The sequence below is a fragment of the Camelus bactrianus genome, chromosome 17 (assembly GCF_048773025.1).
Source record: "Camelus bactrianus isolate YW-2024 breed Bactrian camel chromosome 17, ASM4877302v1, whole genome shotgun sequence".
Classification (NCBI taxonomy): Eukaryota; Metazoa; Chordata; class Mammalia; order Artiodactyla; family Camelidae; genus Camelus; species Camelus bactrianus.
Window position 1 is genome coordinate 41512101 of NC_133555.1, and position 27443 is coordinate 41539543.

At 39.4% G+C, this 27443-nt stretch overlaps 1 protein-coding gene and 1 non-coding gene across 14 annotated transcripts in view; one reads left to right on the forward strand and one right to left on the reverse strand.

The window, feature by feature from the left end:
• The window catches only part of EXOG (exo/endonuclease G), a 51397-nt gene extending 25207 nt beyond the window's left edge, over positions 1-26190 (reverse strand). For 6 of the 13 annotated variants that reach the window (XR_012500088.1, XR_012500089.1, XR_012500087.1 and 3 more), the window contains exons 1-5: positions 25857-26190; positions 24528-24677; positions 21245-21384; positions 19715-19791; positions 16956-17070 (exon numbers count right to left, since the gene is read on the reverse strand). Coding sequence is in view for 2 of the 13 variants with exons in the window: in XM_074345228.1 (XP_074201329.1) it covers positions 16956-17070; positions 19715-19791; positions 21245-21384; positions 24528-24677; positions 25857-26055 (681 nt within the window). In the remaining 11 variants the exon portion in view is untranslated. Of the gene's footprint in view, positions 1-16955; positions 17071-19714; positions 19792-21244; positions 21385-24527; positions 24678-25501; positions 25601-25856 lie in introns of those variants that run through there. The other 7 variants (XR_012500082.1, XR_012500080.1, XM_074345228.1 and 4 more) reach the window with 4 other exon arrangements.
• TRNAT-AGU (transfer RNA threonine (anticodon AGU)) lies at positions 731-803 on the forward strand. Its single transcript has one exon. It is a non-coding gene; the product is annotated as a tRNA-Thr (tRNA).
• Positions 26191-27443: the final 1253 nt, after the last annotated feature.

The window sequence follows — 27443 nt, forward strand, 5'->3', positions numbered from 1 at the left end:
TAGTGGATGTCATTCAGAAGATAGGAATGTAACTGCTTTGGTACAAAAAGACAGTTCTTCAGAGGATCAGGGGGGAAACACGGGATCAAGCAAGATTAGACCAGTTGAAGGCGTACAACAGGGCTTCAGGAGAAAGCAGGTTGGATACATCTGATGCCCCAAACAAAGGACTCGAGGGCTTAACATGAACCAAGTCTTTAGTGTCAGTAAATCAGCAATAATCCTTTTCACATAAGATTTTAGGTATAAAAATACAAAGGAAACCCTCGCTGCTGTTAAATTACCAAAAAGCACAAAACTCTTGTCAAGATTGTAACAAAAACTAGAAATCAACTGGGAGGGACTAGAAAATACGACACACACATAACAATCATAAAACTGGCACTCACTTGCGACCTGAAATTAGTTTTTGTACGTGCCGGCCTGAGCTTGCTTCCTTCCAACCAAGAAACAGAAACAACAATTTGTTCCCCCACCCCACCCCTCAACCCCGCACACACAGAGCTGGGCCTTCACGCTGACTCAGCACCAGAAGAGACTGGTGACAAAACACCCAGGCTGAGCCGGCCACTTGTCACATCATGTGCGCAGCAACCGTGCCTTAAATGAAACAGTAAGCAGCACCAGGAGGGAATAATAGGCACCTGCAAGACTCAGACAGACGTAAGATATTCGGTTACATTTCCCTGGTTAAGACAGAAAAAGAAACTCCAAAAATAAAACTGGGGAGGGAGGGTATAGCTCAGTGGTAGAGTGCATGTCTAGTATACATGGGGTCTTGGGTTCAATCCCCAGTACCTCCATTTAAAAAAAAGAAAAAAAAAAGAAAGAAAATTTAAAAAAAAAAAAACCAAAAACCTGTTGGATACATCAAGAGACAAAGCCCTCAAAATAAGGTCATGCCAATCAAGTGAAAGAAAGAAACCATGAGAGTGGGAAAAACAGGGAATCCCCAGCTGAGGGCAGAGGACAAGGAGCGAGGCAGCCAGCCCCTCCTGTCACCTGTAAAGCCTCTGCAGCAGCTCGTGGGGCAGCCACGCCCTGGGAGACGGTGCTCGTCACACTGGGTCCCTGCTCCGGGCAGTGGGACAAGCACATCTGCCCAGACTGTCAACTCTACTACTGGGCTACTCAGGAGGGGGGTAAGGAAATATTTAACCAATAAAATAATTTATTTCCATTAAAATAAATAGACATGGAAATGAACAAAAGAATGCCTAAAGATAAAACAGGAGATTTAAAAAAAAATTACTCCCTGATCACTTCAGCTCCCTGGAGGCCTACTTTCTACTTCCTCCCCCTCTAGGAGTCGGTGCGAGTTTGGAAAATAATGCTGTAGAAGGAAAACACAGACTGTTAAGCACTTCTAACATCACCACCACTACCAAGCTGTAAAATCTGAAGCTCGCTTTTTTGTCAGGTCAATTATAATGTTCAGGCCAGAATCTTCAGGTATGTTTCACTTGTCTGGATTCAATCTCTTCTGGAAACTGGCACATCAGAGAAAGCACATGGATGACCTAAGCTATAATAAAGGGGGTGATTCTGATTAGAGCTGTCAGATGACTCACTTCTGATAAAATCATTGCTACTAAGTTTCCCTAAGGCTCACATGCACTCAAGTCCTATGACGCTGTGGTTCTTCCCTACATATTCCAACGGACATTTCTGCCTGGCTATAAGGAATCCTCCTCTTGGCCCATTTTCTGTTCTTATTTTTGCATGCTAGCAAATATCACTTGTAACTGCTCTCCATCCACACCATCTCCTGGCCTTAAGCTTCAGCATACAAAGAGCACAGCAATCCCTTCTCTGTAGGCTTTTGAGAGCTTCGAAAAAATGCTACAAGTGACTGGCAATTCTCACACAAGTAGAGACCGGTGTATGCACCTCCCCTTTGATAATTAGTAGCGATGTGACTTGGATTAGACCCCTCAAAACCCGCATTTCCTCGCTTATAAAAAGACAACTACTACTTTTTGGTAAGAGCTGTTTGTGAGGACTGACTGGGATACGTGAATAAAGCTGTCTAAATACTGCGTGGTTTATATGGCCCTCGATAAATACCAGTTCATTTGCTTCACTTCCTCCAAAGTATACACGCAAATGCTTCATTACCTAGATAGAAAAGTACATAAACACCCTCATTTTTATTAGCTACATTCTCCTAAAATAAGGTTCAGAGTATAGTTGGATACAAGAAGTAAATACTAAAATGGCTGGATTTAAGAAAATGAAACACTAATGCCTCTCTGAACTGCCACACATAATTGCAAGACATTCCCTTGGAAACAAGAATTCATGATTCAAATACATACTTGTTCCTTGAGAGGAACAGACCCCACTCTAGGGCTGGGCAATGCTGCGCCCTTTCCTCAGCACCACCAAAGGACATTGTGCTATCCACAACGGTTTCATTATGAATTGATACAAAATAACCAGAAATTTTAGCAAGGGACTCAAGATTTCTAACACCTGGTGCCAACTTTCCTTTTATTTTTGTCTCCCCCTCTAATGCACGTGCTCTGTCTGTTAGGGACTCCAACTGTCTGAGGGACTTACTGCTTCTCAGCACCTATCCTGCCGCTTCCTATCTCTTCCCCCTCACTAGCTTTGCCTCCCGCGTCTGTTTTCCTTTACCAAATCTGCCTAAGTTTATATGTGTGTTTATGTGGAGGCATACATCTAATATTTTTGGTCCAACTAAATTCTTAAACTGGCAAGCTCTGAGACAGTTTTTCCAATTTAACTTACTAAAGGATCATACTTTGCTTTCACACTAATAGAGACACTGAAGATTTTTAAATTTCAAAATCAACCTAAAATCAAGTCTGATCTGAAAAATAATGCCAAATCTAACAAAAGGTATAAGAGAAATTTTTAGTGAAAAATATAAATACGTATAATATACAAAAGTACATGTCACCTTGATATGATTCCAAGAAAGGTGAGAAACTATACACCAGGGATATAGATTCCTATCGACACTCAACTTTACAGACACATACAAAACACAGTTACCTGCTTTCTTTATGAGCAGGGCCTGTAAATCTCCTTCTCTAGGAACACTGAAGATGGAGAAAAAAGGCCTTTCCAACAGTGAGCCACTAAAGGCAATAGAATTCATATACTATGTTCTTTGGGGCTCTCCCCACCCATTATAAAAGGCTAAAAATAAATGTGGTGAACACACATGACAAGCTAAACAGCAGACCGAGTACTTAAGAATCAACCTGTCCAGATCTTGGTTTCTAAATACCAACCCCCATTAAAAGGAACCTGGAGAAATGGCTGATTCCAGAGTTTGCACAAGATGAGCCTGGAACATCCTGTTATGCCAGAAAGCAGGAAGGGCTAAAACAAAACAAAACAAAACAAAAAATGATGAAGATGTGTCAAAAGGACACAGGAGAGACAGCTTGATGGGGCTCCCACTGGCCAAACCTGGGATGATTTGAGCATCAAAATGAACACACAGTAAACTGATTAAAGACTCACTGAGTAAAATCAGGATCCATGAGTTCACACTGATAATAAGAAAGAAGGAAAAGCTCTTCCTTACAGTAGAATGTCAACCAATAAATGCAGGAGTAAGAATTAAAAAAATCGTTTGGCAACTACTGTAGTAATAACTGATTTAGGCAGGATCATTAGTGGATGCCAAAACTAAGGGGAGAAAGTCTGAAGAGGAAAAGAACAGTTACATGGTCTCAAAGGATTTCCACAGATTATCTGACTAATTTCAAAGGGGAAAATGGTAACTTAGCTGTGAAAAAATCTGGAGGACACCACTTTAACACGGGATCTAAGTTAATGCCATCAGTAACAGGACAAGCTGACAACATGTACCTCCTGCTGGGATGCACCGTGGCGCACACAAGACCACCTCCCTCCGTGGTGTTCTGCCTGAAACATAACTGAATCTAATCAGGAGGAAACAACAGACAAGCTCAACCTAAAAGACATACTACAAAAAAACCTGGCCTGTATCCTTCAAAATTCTCAATGTCACTAAGACAAAAAGGCTGAGGAACTGACTTTCAGATTAAAGGAGACTAAAGAGACTTGACAATTAAATGCAATGCATGATCCTAGACTGCATCCTGAGTCAGTTCTCAACTGACTGCTCCTCCCCTGAAATGCTTCCTTCGTTTGGCTTCTGGGACACCACTGCCCTTTGATTTTCTCCTGCCTCAAAGCTTGCTCCTCTGTCTCCTTCGCTGGACCCTCCTCATCTCACCCTGATGTCTGAGTGCCCGGGGGTCCAGACTTCTAATCTGTTCTGTCCTACCTACACTCACTCACAAGACCGCATCCCAGCTTTAAACACTGAGTGCTGACCACTCCCCAACAAATCTCAGCTTCCAACCTCTCCTCTGAGATCCCAGCTGCCTCTTCAACATCTCCACTTGGGCATCAAATAATCCTGAGTTTACACAGTCAAAACACAACGCCTGCCTTCTAGCCTCTTGACCTGCTCCTCTCTGGTCTTCACGATCTCAGACTGAAAACCTGAGTGTGAGTCTTGACTCTTTCCCTCTAGTCTACAGCTAGTCCATTACAGAGTCTCATCGGTTCTACCTGCAGGGCACATCCTAAATCTGACCATCACCACCGCCGCCACCCTGTCAAATCATTATTTCTCACTTAGACTAGTCCACCAGCCTCCTAACTGGTCCCCTATTACCACCTATTCTTTCATTCTGCACAGACAGCAGCAACATCGGGCTTTAAAATGTAAACCAGAGTAAGCCCCATCCTGATCCACACGCCGCACAAGCATCCAGCTCACTCACTACAATCCAGACTCCCTCCCACAGCCTCCTCCTCGGTGCTCACTCTGCCCCAGTCACCCTGGCACTCCTGCTGTTCTTGAACACGCCAAGCTAAATCTCACCTGTGTCTGCGCTTGCTAGAAAATTCTTCAAAGAGGTTGCTCCTTCACTTCGCTTAGGTCTCCGCTCAAGCGCTCTTCCCCCGAGTGGCCCAACCTTTCCTCCTTGCCCACACTCACTGTTAACTCTCTACCAAGTTTTCTTTTTGGACACGGCACTTTCTTTCTGTATCTCCTCCACGATAACACAGGCTCCATGTAACACACAACCTGGTTTATTGCTGTGTCAGAAGCACCTAGAACAGGGCCAGCTATGGAGTGGAAGCTGAATAAATATTTGTTGACTAGAAGAAAGGAGGTGGGGGGGAAGGGAGGGAGGGAGAAGGGAGGAAATGAGTAGTCCAAACAAGAGAAGAAGTCAGAGGGCTCTAAGAACGTCTTCAAGAAAAACTGATCTACCTTTAAAAAAAAAAGTAGTACGATTAGGTTAAATGATGTGAATTAGAAAGTAAAACCATCTTATCACATTTTTTAAATAGTCATTATAACAGACGGCCACCCTCACTTTCCAATTCTTAGTTTTTTGTTGTTTGTGGTAACACCTCTCAAGTAGCACAGACTTTATGATACAGGATTATATCTAATTCTTTACAGGTCCAAACATACTACTTATACATGCATAATACTATAAATGCTAGTTTTACATTTTCAACAGACCCAGGATTATCAAGCCAAAAACCAACAAGGGTGAGACAACATACATAAATGGGTAGAAAGGCCTGGGGAAGCCTGTGGGGAACTGAAGAGCATGTGCTCCATCGAAGGAGAAAGCTGCTACTCTCATCCGGCGAACGGCGCCTGTGGGAGCATATGCTGGGTGTGACTGAGTCATCTGATTTTTCTTTTTTTTAAAGAGAACCTAAAATCTGGATTTATGTGAAATCCCCAATTATTAAACATTGCCAACTAATTCAAATATGACAGCCTGTGTGAACCAAATAAAATCCTTCCCTGGACTGGACGTGCCATAGGAGACCTCAGTTCCCAAGCTCGGCTACAGGCAAAGCTCAGACTGAATTACAGCTAGCGAGCATGAATGTAAATGCTGTACACCCAGACAGTACAGAAGGGGTACATCAAGAAATAAAGGTTTAGGGATATTATGCCAAGCTAGGATGCAAAGTTTACCAAAAGAAGAACTTAAATTAACAAGACTGGCAGAGACTGAAGCAGTGTGTGAAGTAAAATAAACAAACTTCATATATTTCACAGGAAAAGTATCAAGAGAAACTGAAAAATTGACAAAGTTGAGAAACAGTTTATTCAAAAACAGGTTTCTGCCTATCCTTTTCAGTTTATCTACTATTCATTAATGCCCTTGTTCCGGCTACAGGAATCTGTGCTCCAGCCAGGGCTATAGATCCTGGCAACCTCCAGATGAACAGGGCCGCCAAGAAGAGTGCGAGCTGGAGGCCCTGGCTCTAGCCACAGACAGCAAGACAACAGCACTTCCTACGCTACTGGCAAAAGAGCCAAAACCAAGTAGGATATTTTAAAACCGCAAGGGTGGCTTAACATGAAGACACTATTTGTTGCTGGTGGGAATGTTGAATGTACTGTTTTCACACCAGTGCAGCCGCTAAGGAAAACAGTATGTCCAGTCCTCAAAAAACTAAAGCACAGAACTAGCATATGATCCAGCAATTCCACCTCTAGGTACACATTCAAAAGAAGTGAAAGCAGGGACTCAAACGTGTGTTTATTTGTACATCAATGTTCACAGCAGCACTATTCACAATAGCCAAAAGGTGGAAATGTTTATTGACAGATAGACTAAAGGTAAGGTATATATACACTGGAATATTGTTCAACCTTAAAAAGGAATGCAGTTCTGACACAAGCTACGTGAACCCTGAAGGCATTATGCTAAATGAAATAGGCCAGATGCAAAAGGACAAATACTGTATAATTCCACTTGTATCGGGTAACTACAATAGTTAAGTTCATAGAGACAGTAAGTAGGATTAAGGCTGCCAACAAGTGGGAGGAGAGAGAGAGTGGAATTTATTGGTTAATGAGTACAGAGTTTTAGTTTGGGAAGATAAAATGTTCTGGGGATGGATGGCAGAATGTACTTGATGTCACAGAGATGTATACCTAAAAATGGTTAAAATGGTAAATTTTGTAATGTACATTTTACACCACAATAAAAAAAGGACTATTTGTATAATTTACTACAACAAAGATTAAAGTAGAAAAATCTATCTATCAAGATTTGACATCTTATCTAGATGTTTTAAAAGGTATTTGATAAAACGGAATACTCATAAGGTAGGAATACACCTAGGTAATTTCATGGTGGAAGCCTTCTTGAGACAAATACTCCCTATGATACTTTACTTTAAAATATGAGGATTCTCTGCGGCCTAAAATATGACCAATTTGTATAACTGAGTACTTTTAACCTAGTATTTGTTAAGAACTGAAAGAGGATTGTCGAAACCTCCCAATATTACTCTAATCATCTCATGCCTTTTTGTATTTACGCAGTATTTTCTGTGATAAATGCTGATGCTACACAACTGGGTAGAACACACTGCTGTCTGATACTAACATCATAATCTCTGTTCATTTTCTGTTTGGGTTTGTTTAATTTATTTTACCCATTTGTTTTAAACTTTTAATCTTTCTGAGTTAATAATTAGTTGGCTTTTACTTTCTCATCCAATCTGAGATTTTTACTTTCAACAGTTGAGTATATTACCTAATGGGACCTAATTAAACTTGAAAGCTTTTGCACAGCTAAGGATACCATCCACAAAACAAAAAGACAACCTACAGAATGGGAGCAAATATTTGCAAGTGATGCAACCAACGAGGGACTAACTTCCAAAATATACAAACAGCTCATACAACTTATTATAAAAACAAAAAACAAAAAAAAGCAACCCAATCAAAAAAGATGGACAGAAGACCTAAATAAACATCTCTCCAAAGAAGACATACAGATGGTCAACAAGCACATGAAAAGATGCTCATCATCACTAATTGTTAGAGAAATGCAAACCAAAACTAACAATGAGGTATCACCTCACACCACTCAGAATGGCCATCATTAAAAAGCCCACAAACAATAAATGCTGGAGAGGGCGTGGAACAAAAGGAACCCTCCTACACTGCTGGTGGGAATGTAAATTGGTGCAGCCACTATGGAGGACAGTATGGAGGTTCCTTAAAAAAAAAAAAAATAAACTTACCATATGATCTAACAATCCCACTCCTGGGCATGTATCCAAAGAAAAATATAATTTAGAAAGACACATGCACCCCAATGTTCACTATTTACAATAACCAAGACATGGAAACAACCTAAATGTCCATCAACTAAAGACTGGATACACAAGTTGTGGTGGGGTGTGTATGTGTGTGTGTGCGCGCGCACACACACGCACGTGCACATGGAATACTACTCAGCCATAAAAAAGAACAAAATAATGTTGTTTGCAGCAACATGGATGGACCTGGAGACTGTCATTCTAAGTGAAGAAAGCCAGAAAGAGAAAGAAAAATACCACATGATATCACTTATACGTGGAATCTAAAAAAACAAACAAAAAAATACCAGACACATACAAACTTATTTACAAAACAGAAACAGACTCACAGACATAGAGAATAGATTCATGGTTACCAAGGGGTAAAGGGCTGGGAGGGATAAACTGGGAGTTTGAAATCTGTACCTCTTGCGGAGTGATGGAAATGTTAGCTATCTTGATTGTGGTGGTGGCTTCACAGGTGAATTCATTTATCAAAATTCATCAAATTGTACATCTAAAATATGCATAGTTTACTGTACAGGAATCATACCACAATAAGGTTGTTTTCAAAAAAAATTATTAGTTTGCTTTTGGGGAGAGGGTATAGCTCAAGTGGTAGAGTACATGCTCAGCATGCACAAGGTCCTGGGTTGAATCCCCAGTACCTCCTCCAAAAGTAAATAAATAAATAGATAAATAATTACCTCCCTCAATAAATAAATAAATAAATAAATAATTAGTTGGCTTTTACACGCTGATCCAATCTGAGGTATTTTACTTTCATTAACTGAATATATTATATTTACTGTTATAACATGTAACTTGGTCTGTCATCTTATTAGTATGTTTTCTTAGTTTTCTGTCTTTTGCTATAGTGTCTTTTTGGGTTGTTTTATTTTATTGTTTTGTTCTGTTAGGGGAGAGTTGGTTTTATTAGTGTTCATTTTATAGGTGTACATATGCATAAACCTCTATTTTTACCAGCTTCTGATATGAAGCAGAGTGCACTGACAGCTCCTATGAAGAATGAAGAACTCGGTGCACTTATACTGCGATGCCTCTCTCCCACTCCCCCTGGAATCCCCTGGTTGTTGCTGGTACATCCTTTGGTTTTTGTCTTTATCTTTTATAAAACGATTACATATTAGACCTCAGGCAGCTTTATTTCAAGAATACCATCTATTACAATCTGTTGTGTAAGATTAATTACAAGACTTAATTGTTAAATGTTCTGTTCACAGCTTTTCCATTTTGTGAATTCTTTATTTGATTCATATTTCAGTTAACTGAAGTATGTCTAAAGCAATTTCTCTAGGAATAGGTAGGAGTTACATTTCTGAAGTTTTAGAATACTGAGAGATCATCTTTTTTTCATTAACTTGATAGTGTTAATGTTAACCAATCTGAGTAATGAATTCTTTGTAGGTACCACTTCATTCTCTTCAGGAATTTAATGTCACTGAGATTTCTTAAGTCTGCCTCCAAAGGAATAATAATAGTAGCTGACATTTACTGAACACCTACTATTTGCTAGGTACTAAACAATGGTCCCAACATCCCAATGAGGCAAATATTATTATTATCCAAATTTTGCAGATAAAACTGAACTTGAACGAAGTCTGATCATATTCCCAGGACCAAATGCAAGTAAGTATCAAAATAAAAATACAAGGACAGATCGGACATAAAATCTGTGCTTTTACAGATTACAACCACCTGACCAGTCCTAGTATTCCAACAGAAAGGGATAAACTCCAAGGAAGGTTCCAGAAGTTTCTCCTGTGGCCTGCTACTGGTGGGGCCCTTCTGGAACTACCTAACTCATTCCAGTACCCTGCCCATGATTTAGTAAGAGAAGACATGCCAACTTAATATCCTTTTGTAATTTACTCCAAATGAACTGTAGGTTTCAGATATTATTTGAAAGTCCTTGACATAAGACTTGACATTTCCTGATTTCACTGTAAATGGAGTTCTCTTTTCAGATCTTATGGTATTCTTCATTCCTGACAGCTTAGAGGATGAGAAAAGTAAAAATGTATACTTCCTCATCATGATTTCTGGACTCCAAATAGACTGACACCAACAGAACTGGGAACAGAGAAACTTAATAGAGGCCTCTGTGATACTGCAGGTGTTTAGAGCTTCAGCAAAATCTGAGTACAAGTTAAGAAAAATAATTGATAAAAAGTTGCAGACAATCACTTACATGTTGGGTCTAAAAAAAAGACACAAATAAATTTATCTGCAAAAAAGAAACAAACTCATGGACACAGAAAACAAACTTACGGTTACCAAGGGCAGAGGAAGGGCTAAATTGAGAGTCCAAGATTTGCGGACACTAACTAATATGGATAAAACAGATAAACAAGTTTATACTGTATAGCACACAGAACTATATTCAATATCTTATAATAACATTTAATAAAGAGTATGTATATGTGTGTGTGTGTGTATACATACACACACACACAGACTGAGACAATGTGTTGTACACCAGAAATTGACACAATGTAGACGACTCTACTTCCATTACAAAAAAAAAAAACAGGAAAAGAAAAAGGAGAATTAGATCCTTTGAATAACCGATTACTAGAAGTGAAATAGAATCAGCAATAAAAAACCTCACTGCAAACAAAAGTCCAAGACCAGATGGTTTCACAGGGGAGTTCCATCAAACATACAAAGAAGAGCTCATATCGCTCCTTCTCAAACTCTTCTAAAAGACTGAAGAGGGAATACTCCTAAACTCATTCTATGAAGCCACCATCACCCTGATACCAAAGCCAAAGACACTACCAAAAAAAGAAAGCTATATAGGTCAATAGCGTTGATGAACATAGACGTAAAAGTCCTCAACAAAATATTACCAAACAGGGGAATCCAACCACACATGAAAACAATTATACATTATGATCAAGTTGGGTTCAACCCAGGGACACAAACATGGTTCAACATATGTAAATCAATGTGACACACCACATCAACAAGAGAAAGGACAAAAACCACATGATCATCTCAATCGATACAGAAAAAGCATTTGATAAAATTCAACACCCATTTATGATAAAACCTCTAACCAAAGTGGGTATAGAGGGAACATATCTCAACACAATAAAAGCTATTTATGACAAGCCCACAGCCAGGATAATACTCAGCAGTGACAAGCTGACAGCCTTCCCGCTAAAATCTGGAACAAGACAAGGATGCCCACACTCACCACTTCTATTCAACATAGTCTCAGAAGTCCTACCACAGCAAGCAGGCAAGAAATACAAACAAAAAGGACCCTAATTGGAAGAGAAGAGATAAAACTGTCACTATATACAGATGACATGATCCAATATATAGAAATCCCTAAAGGCTCCACACACAAACCATTAGAGCTGATAAAAGAATTTGACAAGGTAGCAGGATATAAGGTGAACGTACAGAAATCATTTGCATTTCTTAACACTAACAATGAAATAGAAGGAAAATAGAGTAAAGAAACAATTCCTTTTAAAAACACATCCAAAACAATACAATACTTAGGAATAAACATGACTGAGAAGGTGAAAGATTTATACAGGAAGAACTACAAAACACCGATTAAGGAACTTAAAGAGGACTTAAAGAAATGGAAAGATATCCCATGTTCTTGGATTGGAAGAACAGTATTGTAAAAATGGCCACGCTGCCCAAGGCAATCTACAGATTCAGTGTGATCTCTATCAAATTACCAAAGGACATTTTTCACAGAACTAGAACAAAATCTAAAATTTATCTGGAATCATGAAAGACCCAGAATTGCCAAAGCAATGTTGAAGAAAAAGAATGGATCTGGAGGAATAATCAACCCAGACTTCCGACAACACTACCTAGCGACAGTAATAAAAATAGACTGGTATTGGCATAAAAACAGACACATGGATCAGCGGAAGAAAACAGAGAGCCCAGAAATAAACCCACAGACCTCTACGGTCAATTAACCTTCGACACAGAAGGCAAGAATACGCAAAGGAGAAAAGACACTCTCTTCAGCAAGTGATGTTGGGAAAAATGGATAGCAGCGTGTAAATCAATGAAGTTAGAACACTCCCTCACACCATACACAGAAATAAACTCAAAATGGCTAAAAGACTTAAATGTAACACTAGACATGATAAACCTACAAGAAAACATAGGTAAAACCGCCTCTGACACAAATCTTAGCCATGTTCTCCTAGGGCAGTCTATCCAGGCAATAGAAGTATAAGCAAAAATTAACAAGTGGGACGTAACTGAACTTATAAGCTTTTGCACAGCAAAGGAAACCATAACCAAAACAAAACAGCAACCAACGAAATGGGAGAAAATACCCACAAGTGATGCGACACTGACAAAAGGTTAATTTCCAGAAATGTAAACAGTTCACACAACTTAACAAAAAAACAAATAAACCATCCAAAAATGAGCCCAAGACCTAAACAAGCAATTCTCCAATTAAGACATATCAATGGCTAAGAGGCACATGAAAGAAGCCTCAATCTCGCTACTTATCAGAGAAACGCAAATCAAAACTAGAATGAGGTATCACCTCACACCAGTCAGAATGGCCATCATTCAAAAGTTCACAAACGATAAATGGTGCAGAGGCTGTGGAGAAAAGGGAACCCTCCTACACTGCTGGTGGGAATGTAGCTTGGTGCACCCTTTATGGAAAATAGTCTGGAGATTCCAAAGACTAAAAATAGACTTACCATATGATCCAGGCCATAAATGATAAACACTCAAGAGGGTGTAGAGAAAAGGGAACCCTCCTACACTGTTGATGGGAACGTAGTTTAGTGCAGCCGTTATGGAAAACAATATGGAGATTCCTCAAAAAACTAAAGATAGACTTACCATATGATCTAGCAATCCCACTTCTGGGTATATATCTGGAGGGAACTCAAAAAGATACACGCACCCCAATGTTCACAGCAGCACTATATACAATAGCCAAGACATGGAAGCAAGCTATTTGTCCATCGACAGATGACTGGATTAAGAAATTGTGGTATATTAATACAACAGAATACTACAGAGCCATAAAGAAGAATATAATAAACCCATCTGCAGCAACATGGATGGACCTGGAGACTGTCATTCTAAACGAAGTAAGCCAGAAAGAGAACGAAAAATACCACATGATATCACTCACGTGTGGAATCTAGAAAAAAAGACAAAAGAACTTATTTACAAAACAGAAACAGACTCACAGTCATAGAAAACAAACTTATGGTTTCCGGGGAGGAAGGGGGTGGAAAGGGACAAATTGAGATTTGAGATTTGCAGATCCTAACTACTATATATAAAATAGATACACAAGTTTATAGTGTATAGCACAGAGAACTATATTCAATATCTTGCAGTCACTTATGGTGAAAAAGAATATGAAAATGAATACATGTATGTTCACATATGACTGACGCATTGTGCTGTACACCAGAAATTGACACAACACTGTAAACTGATCATACTTCAATAAAAAAGTATATTTTAAAAAAGGTTAAGTCTTTAGTGGTTAGATTTATATATTCTAGTTTAATGAGAAGTCTGGCATAGAAAATACATATTATCCAGTGTAATCAGAATTCTCATATAGAAAAGATATATTAAAATATACATATATGTATATTTGCTTCATTCTGAACTAACTGCAAATTTAAAATTTGCAAGGATGACACACAGAACATTGTGTACCCTTCACCCAGGTTCATCAACTGATAACATTTTACCCAATTTGTTTTTAACCATTGCCTTTTTTTCTATTTCTTTTCACTAAACTTTTTGAAAATAAGTCGAAGACACATCTTTCAGGATGTATTTCTAGGAGCAAAGACATTTACTTCCACAATTACAGTATAATTATAAAAATCAGGAAATTTAACACTGATAAAATATAATTATCTAATCTACACACCTCAAATGTTGCCAGTTGTCCAAATAAAGTCTTCTTTAGCAACTCCTGTTTTCCTGATCAAGGATCTGATCTAAGACAACACATTATATTTTGTTTTCATGCATTTTTAGTCTGCAGCTCTCAGTCTCCATTAACCCAGAACACCTAATTTCTGTCTTTGTCTTTCACAACACTAACATTTTTGAAGAGCACAAATCAGCTGCTTCACAGAATGTTCCTCACTTGGGGTTTGCCTGATACTTCTGCATGATGAGACTCAACGCTCTGCGTTTTGGGGAGAAATATCACAGAAGTGATACTGTATTCTGCTTAATACATCCCACTAGGAAGTACAGTTTATCAGTAGGCCCCATACTGGCAATATTAACTTTGATCACTCAGTTGAAGGGGAGTTTCTCTACTGCAGAGTTATCATTTCTTGCTTTGCTATTAATAAGTAATTTGTGGGGGCATTCTTTTAGGCTATATAAATGTCCTGTTCCTCACAAAACTTTCTAGTTTTAATGTCCACTGATGATTGTCCGAAACACTTATTACCGTGATGGTTACAAAATGATCTTTCTGTTTCATTCTTACAAACTTATTAGTTGACCATCCACCAGAAGCAGCTTTTTCTTACACCCATGTATTTACTTATTAAAAGCATAGATTGTTATTTAATTCAACATATCTATAATCCATTTTATTTTTATATCAACTAGTTCCAAACACGGTAAGTTAGAACTCCATCAAACTGATTCCTGTGTCCTTTGGACACGTCCTCACCAATAGTGTGAGCACTTTCTTACTTCCTGACACAAGATGTTCCGTTCTGTACCTTCCCTGAACCAGCCCTGGAATCAGCCGTTTCTGCAAGTGCTGGGTTCTTTCAGCAGGAGATGGTTTTTTAGATATCAAGACCTGGTCTCAAGGCACACTCACTGCTAACAGCACATCACTGCTTCTAGGCCCTCTCAGCAGATATATAATATTTTTTATAAGTTACATTTCAAAAAATTATATCCAGCTTAAGAAAAGCAATATACTTTGCATGACAGCATTTGGCCAAAACATATTTAACAGAAATATTCACACACACCAAAAAAGCTGCTAAGCAAAATGCTCTTAATTACTGGTTAATTTTCCCTTTTAAACTTTGTACACATTTCTTCTTCTACCACACAGTGAGTGAGTCATGTAAATCTTTCAATTTTATGAAAACAAAGCACACATAAAACTGTAATTTGATGACTTTAAGGTTTAGAAGTGAAAGCTGGGAGAATCTATTTTCCAATGGTAAGAGTAAAGAGGATTTACCAAAGCTCAAGAATAATTAGTATTTGAAAAGAGACTACAGGGAGCTTCAAGCCATTTTTTTCTTCTAATATTACAAAAAATACTAAAGTTAGTAAGATGATCAGAGGAGAGAGATTAATCTGCTTAAAATACTAACTCGTTGCCACTCCTTCACTCCCACAAGAACTCCTGGAATTCTCTGAGGGCGGGAGTGCCTATATGAACACCTTGGATGCTTACACACCACTGCACATCACAGGCAGACAAGCTGGTAATAAGCAAGTCAAATGCGACAGAATATACCCTTAAGTTTTTTTGTTTTCCTAACCCTGTTTCTCAGGTCATTCAGTTTTTATCACAGACCCACTTAAGTAATCACGTGACCTAAGCAGCATTTTCTGAACACCACTAGAAGTTCCCTCCAAACACACCTCCTCTTTGACTTCCCCAGGAAGTCCTTCAGTCCTTCTCTCTTTACTATCACCTTGCTTCCTCCTCACTCCACTTCGTCCCCGGCCCTCTGGATCTCACGGTACACCCATTCAGCCACCCTCCTGGCAGAATCCTCAGTCTTAGACATCAACACGAGCTGTCTAAAGCTCTCATACCACTAATAATACTCTCTTACATCTTTCATCTCCCTTTCCTTCAGTCGATACAGTTCTCAAATATCTTGCATATAAAAAAACTTTACCTTTTTTTAAAAATCCAAGCATCTAAAAGAAAAGCTTTTCCTCCCATTTATTCAACTGACTGCAATCTGCATGTCTTCAACTGTTCCCTCTTCCTCACCCAAAAAACAGATTCATGGTTACCCTTTCCTGTATTCTGCTCCTCCGCTTCACTCCACCTGCCTGTGTTCAGCCCTGCATCTGTTCTCGCGTGGACTCTGCGAGAATGTCCCAGCTCACCTCCTGGCCTACAGTCTCTCCTATAAACACCACCTTCCTCACCTACCTCTCTACACAGTGCCACCAGAATACTCAGTAAAACCCCAAACAAATCACATCACTCATGCTTAAAAAAATCTGTGACTCATCTGTCTAAAAACTAAAATTGAAGTCTTCAAGAAATACAAAGCCCTCCGTTATCTAGCCCCTCTCCTGACTATTATAGAAATCTCCAACCTCCCTCTGAGCCACCCATACTTTTTTGTACCACAAGCTCCAGTCTTGATCAGTGAAACCTAAATCCCAGAACTGTGCTGTTGACCATAAACGCCCTGGGCTCACACTGCTCCATCTTCTGGAGTTCCCCTGCTCCCCTCCTGACTCAGTTTATTCCTAATCATCTATCAAGTCTCCTCCAGTAAGTCTTCCTGACCCACGCAAATAGGGCTGGTCCATTCTTTCTGACACCATTTCATCTATGTAGCTGTACAGATATCACATATTAAAATAACTAATTGATAACATGTCTGTCTCCCTTACTAAACTTGAAGTCAATGGCTGCTTTTTAATCCATCATTATATCCTGTAAGCCTATCATTCCAACAGCTGTTTGATAAATCCCATTGAATAAATGAAATTAAAAAGTAGCATACAGAACGAGATTACAATCTCATGCAAATAACATAAGCCTGACTGTTAAAACCTGTTCCTACCTGGTAACTAACTGTTTTCTTTCCGTCCCTTCCAGTCTGAGGTAAGGTCAATGGTCCAGATACTATCCAGACGTCCTCAAACCTCTCTGTCAGTTCTCGACAGTACATTTCTATTCTGAAAAGCAAAGCAAAACCAAGTATGATATTCTCGGACATAAATGTAGAAAAGGGCAAACCATATCAAGTCCTAAGGTAAGATACCAAGAATATGGAATTAGAAAAATGTAAACAAGAGAATGTGGCACAAACACTACAAGCATATAAGGAACATTTTTTCCCAGTTTACTTACTAAACCAAAAAACTTAAAAATTACACACATTTATAAAACTATCTGCATTTTCCTGTGTTTGCATTCATTGCAATTAAGAACTGAAATTTTGTTGTTTTCTCCCTTATTTTTCTGTGCCATAGTTCTCACTTTTTCGAAGAACTATGTATCATTTCAACAAGATACATCTTTCTTATGTAATCATTCCTATTGTAGGACAACCGGGTTTATTCTAACATTTCTTAAATAATGCAACATTGTACATTATTATCCATTATTAGCAACATTGTGAATTACCCTTAGAATAAATTTCAAGGGCTAGAATTTATTGAATAAATATTTTAATGATGCTTGATTATATGTAAAACTAGTATTTTTAATGAGACTGTACAAATCTATAAATTCCAAAATATGACATGCAGTTTCTCAACAATCTTTACAACACTGGGATTTATCACTTAAAAACTGTTTTTGCCAATTTATTAGCTAAAAATGACAAGCAGTTTTAATATGCACTTTTTTATGCTGCAGTTGCAAGAGATTTATAAGCAGTAACAATGCATGACATCCTTCCTCAGTTTCCTTATCTAAAAAGTAAAATCCACATTAGTACATACTACGCATATATGCCCAACTAAAGATAACATTTCCCTCCCAAAACTATATCCCTTGAGAAAGGAAACTGTTAAAAGCTTCTACAGGTATGTAATCAGTCAGAATATGGAAAGAAAATTCTATAGGACTAACATCCCAGGTCTTCAACAAATAATTTGCAAGGGGAGGGAAAAAAAGTGGGAAAGAAACTTACAGATTAAAAGGGACTAAAGAGATATCACCCAAATCTATGTGTGGACCAGGTTAGAATCAACCAAAAATAAAAAAAGTAAAGACAATAAGGGAAATTTCAACACTGATTATAAAATTGGTAATAAGGAACTACTTCTTACTATTAAATTTTTTAGGGGCAGTAACAGTACTGTGGTTATGTTTTTAAGAAATTCTTTCCTTCTAAAAATATGTATTGAAATATTTATGGCTGAAACAATATATCTGTGACCTGCTTAAAGTAATCTGAGTAGGGGGAAGGGAGAGTATGCAGATGAAACAACTGTTGAAGTATTATTTTAGTGTGAGGTGCTCTCTTATTAATTATTTTAAAACACAAAGTACTGACTGGGGAAAACGCAGTACCCTGAAATATTAGTACTAGTTTTAAATGCTTAAAAAGATCTCTTGATAGAACTGAATTAGAGTCAGAAAAATATAGAAGACTCAAATGATTTTACACAGTAGTCACCCCTTATTTGCAGAGGATACGTTCCAAGACCCCAGTGGATTCCTGAAACCGCGGACAGTACCAAATCCTATACACACTATGTTTTTTCCTATACATACATATGATAAAACTTAATCTATAATTTAGGCATAGTAAGAGATTTAGCAATAATAACTAATAACAAAATAGAACAATTATAACAATATACTGTAATAAAAGTTATGTGGATGTGGTCTCTCTTAAAATACCTTACTGAATGAATTTAATGCCTTTTCCATCACTAAGCAATCATGCTTAGTGGCTGTAACTTTTACAGCTGGAGGTGCAGCAGCAAAACTAGCATGAGTTTCTTTTTTCTTCTTCACAATTTCATGGATAGGAGGTTCCTTCTTACGATAGATCTTAGCCACCTCAGTATACAAATTTTTTTCTTTCTTAAGCCAACAACTTTCACCTTTCCACTTAAAGAAAGCACTTTACAGCTTCTCTTTGGCATATCCAAATGGCCGGCATCACTACTCTTGCATTTGGGGGCTATTATTAAGTAAAATAAGGGTTTCCCGAACACACGCACTATGAAAGCGATATGGTTACTGACCAACGGGTGGGATACACTGGACAACAGAGGATCCACATTCCCGGTAGGACAGAGCAGGAGGTGCTAGATTTCATCATGCTACTTAGCTACATGCCAATTTAAAATGTATGATTTACTTATTTCCAGAATTTTCCATTTAATATTTTTGGACTGTGGTTCACAGCTGACTGAAACAGCAGAAGTCAAAAGCATGGATAAGGGGGGACTACTGCAGTCAGGTCCTATCGAAAACTGGTAATGGCTACGTTTGACTACACCAAAACTGCTCCCAAAAAGCTCAGCAGATCTTTAAATACAAGCAGAGAGAAACACAGAGCTCTCCTCTGCCTATAGAGTGCCCTACTGCCTCAGTAATAAATATTTTGGGCAGTTTCTTCTAAAACTTGATTTCTGACCAGTGGCAAATATGACCAAAACGGCTGGCTATGTTTTGAAATCTTACTCCCACAGAAAATTATACTCCCAAAATCCAGCAAAGAAAACCGGTCCGAAGTACTTCAGTCGTGCTAGTATCTGACAAACAGAGGCAGAAACAGCTGCCAGGCTCACTAGCACATTCTCCCGGCACATCATTCATCTCCCACAGAATCACATTTTTGAAACTCTCACATCTTACCTGTTCCAATATCCAGCATTATTATCAAAATTCTGAGGCACAATATTAGAAAGGTAAAAGGTTTCAGCCATGGCTTTCTGTGAAAAGAAATAAAAATAGTAACTCGCACTGAAATGCCTTCCTCTTTGAGTGAGATTTTTACACAGCAGAGACAGGAAAGCAGTTCCGTATTCCTAGCTTAGCTTCAGGCAGTTAAAGTGATTGTTTAGATAAATGAAAGCCACAGCTATTTCATGACAGAAAGCTCAATGATGATTATTCAGAATAAGGACTTCAACAAAAGAAGCAGTTTGGTGTGCTGGCTTTCTTCATAACATATAAAATTCAACCTGTAACGTAGACTATATGAACTAACTTCTGGCAGAGTTTCTCAATGGTTAGCTTTCAGGGACAGCAGTATTTAAGAAGTACAGTACAAACACATTACTTCAAAATTGGCACCAAAAAATTCCTGTTCTTCTCAATTTCTGGCACCATGTGTCCACTCATCTCACACTTCTGATTCAAACACAAGGTTCTGTCACTGGATTTCCTTTCATTGATCTACACTAACCACCAAGGCCACGAGATACCTTCTTTTCAAATAGCAGCTCTCAACCTTGGATGCACATTGAAATAACCTAGGAAGCTTTAAAAAATATTGATGCCTGGGTCCTACCCCCTAGAATTCTGATTCAACTGCTCTGGCTTTCAGGTGCAGGCATCAGGATTTTTTAAAAAACTTTCCCCACTGATTATAATGAGTATCCAAGGCTGAGAACCACTATCTTAATGACAATAAGCATTAACAATTTATGCAATAAATGTCAATGTCAGAAAAAAACATTTCTCCCCTTTTTTGGCAGAAAAATTATCCTAAATTAAAGAAGACTGAAGAGACATGACAACTAAATGTACTGGGTAATTCATGATTAGATACTGAAGCCAAAAAAAGTTGTAAAGGATATAATTGGGACAGTTTGGCAAATCTGAATATGAATTGTATACATTACTGTACAAATATACAAAATACGTCTTCACACATTTCCTGGTATAATGATACACCTGACATAAATGCAAACATCCTCATTCTTAGATTGATACAATCTCCTGAGCAACCTACTTAGGAATGAAGTGTTACGATGTCTGCAATTTACTGTCCGTGGTTAAAAAAAATTGCATGTGTAAAGTAAGTGTATCAAAACATATTTCCTGTACTATCCTCAATGTTTTTACAAGTCAAATTGTTTTTGCTGGACTCTCTTCTTCAACTTCTCCACAGGTCTGAAATTTTTTGAGATAAAAACGACTGAGTAGCTTTAGCTCCTACTGGCTTTCCAATTCCCTTCTACATAGCATTTAGTTTTCCTCATTCAACCTGTTTAAAAATGTCTGAGCAAAAAAGGGATTAAAGTCAGGAAGAAAATTACAAAGTAAGAGTATGAAAATTCTCAAGTTTTAGGGCTTCGCTCCTGGGTTTTTGATTTCCAATTTCCACGGAATGCATAACACCAGGCCTGTATTCCCATCCCTCCCCAAAAATATGCCTACAGATGAGAATTTGTTATTTCCTGCTGGGGCCATGTGTCCTCGTGACCACCCACTTCCAACATAGTCCTCGTTGAAGGCACTGAAGGTTGGAGGGATGTTGGGATCAGGCTTGAATTTACAATGTTTTCTGTCTGCATCACCTGAAGAAAAACACACAAAATGGGTAAGTTACCAGTGAACAACTATCCCTCGATCTTCTCTAAGCAAGGCAAGCTGGTTGCTGCTGGCTGGTATCTCTCTGAGCAGCCAGTGCTGACTGACGGCATGCGTGTCTCAAGTTCCTGGGATAGTTCAGATACTTCATCTGAGTTTAGCAAGGACTAGTCTAGGAAAGAATGTTTTCATACAGTGTAGCTATCTCATGTACTTTTGTTTACGGCCTTTCAAGTTAAAGGAAAAAGTTCCCCTGGACAGTATTTATGTAAAAACAATGACCAATCAAATAACTGAGCTGTACAGAAAGCTTAATTACTAAACACTCTTGCTTTTTAAAAAGACCCCCATGTACTGTATTTTGTACAACTGTATTTGACAAGTTTATATGTACTGAAATAATGGATATATATAGACACAAAACAATTTGTTCTGGGCAGCCACAGCCTAGGGGAGGGGGAGAGTGTCTCTGATATCTTGCTTAACTGCCTCTTAAGGCATGACAAAACAAACATTTAGGTTATGAGTTCAATCCAGAAATCTCTGAAACAAAATATCTGAGCACACGCGGGAGAGACGAAATCTCATTTTTACTTATATTCTGACACCCCCAGAATAGTCTGCCAAAGTGGACATCAGCAAATCCAAGCACGACATTTTCCGCTGTCATTAGGACAGATCTTGTTAAACTATAAAAATTATGGGTACAAAAGGAATATACTCAGGCTGCTACTCAAAAAAGTATAAAATGGAGATCAATGAAATGACTGATTCCAATGTCATTTCATTCAATCAAGAAAATTTTTAAATTATCAGACCTGAAAGTTCAAAGTAAAGTATCTAATACCTAACTTTTTAGAATCACTCCATAAATTAAAACAACAACAGCAACAACAAAACTGGTAACACAGAGAATTACTAGTAAACTTCTCTAAGTGTCATTACCATTGGAATCATTTCCTCTTATGTCTAGTTTTCTTTGCCTGGTGCTCAATGCCTTTGAAAAATCATTTTTGGGAATTTTCAAAAGCCTAGGATGAAGATGACTTCCTAGAGAGGGGATGTAAACTCACTTCTGTTGAGGTCTTACCTTCAGTCCCCCTTACCCCATAAGGCTGCGGAACCAAAGGCAACATGGTTTTGGTTTACCAGGACTGCCCTGACCTCTCTGGCTTCCGGCGTTCCCCCAGATACTGGCCTTGCAAATCTACTATCATGTTGGCTCTTCATGGTTGTGGTGGGGGTTTTTTTAGTGATTTTTTTTCTATATACTTTTTTTACATACTGTTAATAACATTTCTTGTTGTTTTTAGGAGAGTTAATCTGAATAACACAATCTGTCATTACTAAAAACAGAAGACTCTTTGCACTACAATCAAGTAAATCACAGGTATATTGCCTCTCATTTTCAAATAAATCAGCTCTGTTTCACCTCAACACTACACAGCTCACAGGATCTACAATATGAAATGCAGTGCTTTTCTTATATGTCTCTGAAAATAACTTAGTAGTAATATGAAATTAGTAAAGCTGAAATTACTACTTGGGAAAATTTTTGTATTAAAAGGAAATTGGTCAGGCTTGAGACTAAATCAATTCAGTTTTCCTTGATGTAAAGTTATAATCAAGTCTCACTGCTATGATAAAGTTTATACTTAGTTTCCTTCTAGCAGCAAACACATTCTAAGCCTCCTGCTATTCTGCTGGATGATGTGTACTCTATGAAGGCACACACTCATCTTAATGTGAGCATTTTGATATATTTAAACATAGCATGCACTGGAAAGCAATGGAGAAATAATTTGTGGGCCATATAGCAAATTAAAAAGCAAATAACAAAATGGGAATAAGACAACTATGACAAGAAGTCATATCCTTAATGTAAAACAACTACAGGGAGAGCCTATAATTCAGTCGTAGAGCATGTGGTCAGCATGCACAAGGTCCTGGGTTCAATCCCCAGCACCTCCATTAAAATTAATTAATTAAATAAAAACCTAATTACCGCTCCCCCAAAAAACTGGTTGAAAAAAAAATTTTTTTAAAAAAGAACTCCTACTAAATTCAAAAAAGAATATCCCCACTGAAAGAAGTAAAGAATAATTCATGAAAAAACAACTCACAAAATATTAACACTCACTGGTAACCAATAACTGCAAATAAAATGAATAAATTGGTGAAGCTCAATGCTCATTATGGGTGAGAGCTGGAAGAGACAGGACAAAGAATGATGATGGGAGTGTAAACTGAAATAATCTACCCAGGAATCAATCTGACACTGAATATCCAAATGTGGTCATCTTAATTATAGGAACGTATCAAGACACGAGGACACATGAACAGACTCACACACCTGCCTACCCCCTCCAGCCTCATTTTGCATTGCATTCTCCCTTGCCCCAGAAATGCTGGCCTTCTGTCAGTTCCCTAATGAACAAAACTCATCCCTCTGGAGTCTTTAAAGATGCAACTGGGCTGCTCTTTCTCTGCCTGGCATGCTTTTCTCGGTATCCCGCTGCCTACCCAACTCCTCTGCTGAGGTAACTGCTACCTACCCTTCAGGCCACTTTCTCAGAGAAGCCCTCACTAATCAGTATCAGGTTCTCCTGTGAGACACTCTCATCGTATTCTTTACTGCTCCTTAATTATACTAACCCAGCTTGCAATCATTTTTCCTTCAGGACAGTTGTTACCAATTGGTTACCAACTGTCACCAATTATACATTCATGATTATGTGATGGGTCAACCCATCCCCTCCCCAACTCAAAGTGCCTTGTGGGTAGAAACCATCTACTATGGTCACTGATATGACCCCAAGGCTCAATACAGTCCCAAGCACATGGTAGGCACTTGAAAAATACTTGTGGAGGTAATGAATGAGTGGTGCTCGTTGCAGCAATATTTATGACAAAGCCTCTGATTCATGTGTCAAGATGCAGCCCCTGAGACAGCTGGAAGGGGTCTGTGGCTCCCCAGCTACCAGGCAGGGTCCATTTATCTAGTGAGCCATACAAGCATCATCATTTTCTAAATGTGCTGTAATGTGAAAAAGGTTGAGATTGTTAATAATCCAACTTATTCTAAATTTGGAAACATCTTTCATCAATGCCTTTACTTCTAACCACCTACCCATTATCTTGCTCTTGGATATATGTTCAAGAACCCATCTAGGCACCCGCTTTGCCTGATCATAAGATAAGGCATGATTAGTGTAATGCCTAGTCTCTGTTCCAGTTAAAGGGAATCCAAATTGTTCCAAGACAGCCTTTTCTGGAGAACCTAAAAATGAAAAAAAAAAAAAAAAAGGAGAAAAAAATAACAGTTAATGACTTATTAGGAACAAAAAGTTATAAGGAGGAGGGTAAGACTTACAAAGGACTGACTCAACAGTTTAACTCACTAGATCTCATTTTTGCAATTACTTACAAGGCAAAGATAAGAGACAGCAGCAGCAGGTAAAATACTGGTTTTTGCCTTTAACCAGTTGTATAGCTCTATCAAGGTAAACTCTGGCTATTTCATTAACTGTTAAATAAGGACCTGATCTTGCTAGTCTTTCATATCAAATTTTCAAATCTCTGGCCCACAAGGTACAGTGTATACAAAACCAGCAAAGGAAAAACTCATGCCTTTACCAGTCACTGATATGACTGAATGGGAGACACCCACTCATGATGTTTTTGGAGTTAGTTTGGGAACAAAAAGCACAGCTTTTACACTTTTTTTAAGACCATCTTTCATCCACACTCTCCTCCGTGTTCTGGTACTGAAGCAGGCATGTGTGCTGCAGCGAGCCTGTGGTAAACTGGTATTGTTTTTCCTAGTGGGAGAAACCAAGCAGCGCTAAACAGAGTCAGTCTCAAAATAATCCTCTCTTAATGCACTCTCCAGGCTTTAACTCACCACAGTAGTTCCCTTGCTAAATCCTAAGTATCTGAAGGAGCAAGTGAAATTAGCATTTCGGGGCCAGTAAGAAATGGGCACGAGCTCATTTACTTTGTCAAATATCAGGTACCTCAGGTAACTTAAGGACATATATGCTGAAGAGTGGGTAGCAGGTGTTCTGCATTTGAACGATGGTAAAATGAGGACAGTCAGCTAACCTGCTAAAACCATGTGTTCATTCATTCATCCATGCTTACTGCATGCCAATTACGTTTACCAGGTACAGGGTTGTGTACACAGTGGAGAAGGGAACTGGCACGGTCCGAGCTAACAATCTAGGGGAGGACACAGACGTTAAAACACACATGGCGTGATTTGGGGGTAGTAAGACCACAGGGGAAGGAAGCCCTGGAAGGAGGCAGGGGGGACGCGACGCAGGGAGAGGAGGCCGAGTCCGAAGACTGGACGGAGGACCGCCAAGGGCCCGGTGAGTGGAGACAGCCGCGCGTCGAGGGTCACTGCTCCTGCCCTAGGCAGGAACCCGGCCCGAGACCTGGGGACCCACACACTCACCGTCCGGCTCCCTCACCGCCAACGCTGCCTCAGCGCCCGGACTCCAGAGGAACTGCGTGACCGTCAGCCCGGCTCCTACAGCCCCCACGACAGCTCCGGCCACGAAGCCATTCAAAAAGCGCCGAGAACCTCGGACGCGGGAAGCAAAACTTTTGGCAGCCATCTTGCCCGAGGGACCAGCCTTCTTAGCATAGCGCATGCGCCTGGCGCCTGAAAGCCAATCACAACCGCGGGACCAGGACACGCATGCGCTACCTGGGGTCGTCAAGCGCTGAGCCTTCCGGGAGACGCCAGAGGCCTGGAGCGCAAGCGCACGCCCTTCCTACCGAGGGCCTCGCGCGCCCCCTAGTGACAAACCTGGAGGCCCAGCATCCCCGCTCCACACCTGGTCTACTTGACCCGGTGATGGGCGAGCATGAGGCGCCTGAAGGCTCAGTATGTGCACACACAGTCCTGAGAAGAAAACAATTTTAGTCCCACTTAATAGGTGAGTTAACCACTAGCGCATGCTTACACTCAGGTCCTCAGCGCCGAAATTCAAACTCAGGTTTGATTCCAGAACCTGTGACACATTGGATGTCTTCATAATATGTGGCTTTAAAGTCACAAGGTATACGAATCCTAACTTCTAAAGAGAGCTTTGCTCCGCCTAAGGAGTTTTCTTGACAAGACAGTACTCCACAGTGGCTTAGGACCCTGAATCAGAACGGACGGGTTTAGACTCCGCACTCACCTACTTTCCACGCTTCTATTTCATCTTTTTAAAATGGGGATAATGATAGTAGTAATAATTCTTAGGTTCTAGGGTTCTTGTGCAGATTAAAGGAGATTAACCATGTAAAGCATTTAGGAAAGAACCTGAGGCATGTCGTTAAGTGCCATTAATATTAGCAATTTTTAGTCAGCTCTACTTTTATCTTGATAGAATATAAAATCCAGATTGCTGACTGCCTGCTGACAAAGGAAGGATGTTTATTTTATGCACTCCCACTCATAATGGGTCCTCTTTATTTTGCAGCACAATTTCCAGCATTCCGTGTGGACTTGGTTCACTAAGCAGAAAGCCATTTCTAACAACCAACTCAACTGTAGACATTGTTTTGACAGTTTCCTGGCCCCATGCCCCCTCCCCAGGAATACCTGTCACGAAGTCATTTTTTATCATCCCCAGGGCCTCTGACCTAATTGGCTGAGCTAGGTCAACCAGAGTGTAAGGATTTTGGATCTGGACCTTTCTCTGGGTAGCAAAGCTGTGACATATAAAACTGGCATTCTCTAAAGCCTTTTTTCCTGCTAAGGAGACAAAGATCAGATGCACCTCATCTTGCACTCAACACCAGTGGAATACATGCTGAGACAGGTGAAGGCCTGCAATGCTGACCCCAGCTTCTAAGGCTCTTAAAGAAGACACATCCTGCCTTTACCCAAGGCTTGGCTGGCCACTTGCCCCAGGAGCCTTCCAGCAAAGCCCCCTTTTTGTTGAATAGTGTCTGTCATTTGCAATCAAGAGTCCTGACAAATAACCAGGCAACACTGCTATCTGCAGGTTTCAAACCTACTTTGGCTTCTTCCAACAGAATTTACTAA